Source organism: Atta cephalotes (assembly GCF_000143395.1).
Source record: "Atta cephalotes unplaced genomic scaffold scaffold00002, whole genome shotgun sequence".
In the NCBI taxonomy this organism is placed as follows: Eukaryota; Metazoa; Arthropoda; class Insecta; order Hymenoptera; family Formicidae; genus Atta; species Atta cephalotes.
The window spans coordinates 8722226-8724864 of NW_012130066.1; the positions used below are offsets into that span (position 1 = coordinate 8722226).

The 2639-nt window shown below is 36.6% G+C and overlaps 1 protein-coding gene across 1 annotated transcript in view; it reads right to left on the reverse strand.

Annotated features, from left to right (window-relative positions):
* Positions 1 to 659: 659 nt before the first annotated feature.
* LOC105623696 (membralin) overlaps positions 660 to 2639 on the reverse strand; it is a 77693-nt gene continuing 75713 nt past the window's right edge. The window contains exon 10 of the mRNA XM_012205080.1: positions 660 to 838. Coding sequence (XP_012060470.1) covers positions 660 to 838 — 179 coding nt within the window. The remainder of the gene's footprint in view (positions 839 to 2639) is intronic.

Consider the following 2639-nt stretch of genomic DNA (forward strand, 5'->3'; position numbering starts at 1 on the left):
TATATATATATATATATATATATATATATACACAATATATTTTCCATTTGTGTCTAACGTATCTTTCAACAAAAAAATAAGAAATCTCTTGTATCATATTAAATATAAGACACTCTTAGAGAATATTGCATTAAAAAATTATATTATAAAGAACAATTAATTAAATAATTTAAACGTGCGATAAATTAAAAACATGGTATATACTTATCATTTTGAAATTACATTCGTAAAAGCTAACTTTGCTATTATGTGATTTCTAACTTGCTTGACTTGTAATGAATCTAACATTGAAACGTGTAACTGCATGAAACTCGAATCCTATGATAATCACCTATATTGTTATCATTGAAAATTTATTTCCATAAGATCACTGTATAAATCTTTGCCTCTTCGTCCATTCTGATCTCGAAGCGTAATGACATTTTCCAAAAATCGGTTTCTAACTTCATCCTTATTTTATTGAAATTAAACATCAAAACATCGAACACATGTTTTGTAACTTATGCATTCTCATATATAGAGAGACTATATTGCTTTATAATTAAGTTCTGTGATAAAATAATTGCGCCGATTTCCTATGAAAAGAAATCGACGGAAGCAGTCATATGGAAATGATACACTCTATGCTCTAACTGTCACGCAGTTGGCATAGTCAAAGTTTAATGTTCTTTTTTGTCTTCGACAGACGCTTCCTTCGTCACCTCAGCAGACTCAATGACCTCGAAGCCTTCGGAGGACGAAGTATCGGTGAATGAACTCGTAGCTCTGGACACTGAGGGAATCGCTTCCGTTTTTGCAACGGAAGTCGGTGTAGCGAACACTGTCGTGTCCTCCGACACTGTGATTGAACGCAAGATTGATTCTTTATTATATACCAAAACCCATGAAGAAATATCATATTTATATAACAAATATAATACAAATTAGATAATAAATATCCGTAATAAAAGTTAAATATAATATAAATTTGATGCAGTGCGCAACTGTAAGTCAAACCACAGGTGTAAATAAACTGGTTTCCGACATAACGCTCGTGCGCGTGTTAAAACGATTATCGATTATCCGAGCCATGAACGTGAAACGGGAGGTGAAATTAAAAGCCCAGAAAAATAATCAGTGCTAGTTGGATCGTCGAATTGAAACACGATAGCGCGGTATCGCGTGCCAAACTATGTAGGCGCTCCAAAGCGACGAGTGTCAGTGACACAGGATCTACAAAGTGCTCACTCAAAACTCTAAACCGATGAAATGTACGCGCTTCGTGAACCGGCATGCGGAATGCGTAATCACGGAATTATTGACGATTACAATAGGTTATATGATATCTCAAAAATTACTCAAACATATTTCTCTGATATCAGATTAAATCCTCAAGAATCATTTTTGTATCGGCCTGTTTCATTTGAACATGCAGCTTTTCTCGTTATTCCTAATAACATATAAATCCTATTGGGTTATCCGGAAAGTTCGTGCCGATTTTTGATAGGTAAGGACAGGTCTGAATATATCAGAACGATTGAAAACAAAGGATATGCGTGCATATCGTAAAAGACGGTACTTCAGGCATACTTGGAAAAAAATTTGGTTGCGATACGTTCATTTTTGTCAATTTTATATGCCTTTGAATATGGAAGAAAACAAAATGCATTTTAGGCATTTATTGCTTTTCTTTTACCAGAAAGGCAAAAATGCCACACGAGCGGCAAACAAGATATGCGCTGTTTATGACAAAGGTGCTGTAGCTGAAAGAATTGTGCGAAAGTGGTTTACTAGGTGGCTTGCTAGCGGCTTGCTTTAAAGCTGGTGATTTCAACCTTGAAGATCAAGAACGCCTGGGTAGGCCCTCCACCACAGATGAAGATCCGCTTAAAACACTGATCGAGAATAACCCACGCTATACGACACGTAAATTAGAAATGTTGAATATGTCAAAATCCACCATCCACGAGCATTTTGTGAAGCTTGGCTACATAAATCGTTTTGATGTATGAGTTCCCCACGATTTAACGGAGAAAAATCTGATGGATCGCATTTCCATTTGCGACTCGCTCTATAAATGCAACGAGGAGACATCATTTTTGAAGCAAGTAGTGACGGGGGAAAATGGATTATTGATGAAAAATGGATTATTTACAATAATGTTGAGCGAAAAAGATGTTGGGGAAAGAGGAATGAACCACCTTTAGCCAAAAGCCGGTCTTCATCCAAAGAAGGTCATGCTCTGTGTCTGGTGGGATTGGAAAGGGATCCTGTATTATGAGCTTTTACCAAACAACGAGATGATAAATTCAGAGAAGTATTGTTCCCAATTAGACGAATTGAAGACAGCAATTGAATAAAAACGTCCAGAAATAGCGAATCGGAAGGGTCGTGTTTCATCAGGACAATGCGCGGCCTTATGTGTCTTTGATAACTCGACAAAAGTTGTTGGAGCTCGGTTGGGATGTTCTATCCTATCCATTCTATCCCATTCACCAGACCTCGCGCCCTCTGATTTCCACCTATTTTGATCATTACAAAATTCCCTTAATGGAAAAAGCTTCAACTCTTTGGTCGAGGTAAAAATCACTTAGAAAAGTTTTTCGATGAAAAACCTGAGAAATTCTGGAAGGACGGAATTTTCAAGTTGTCTGAAAGAT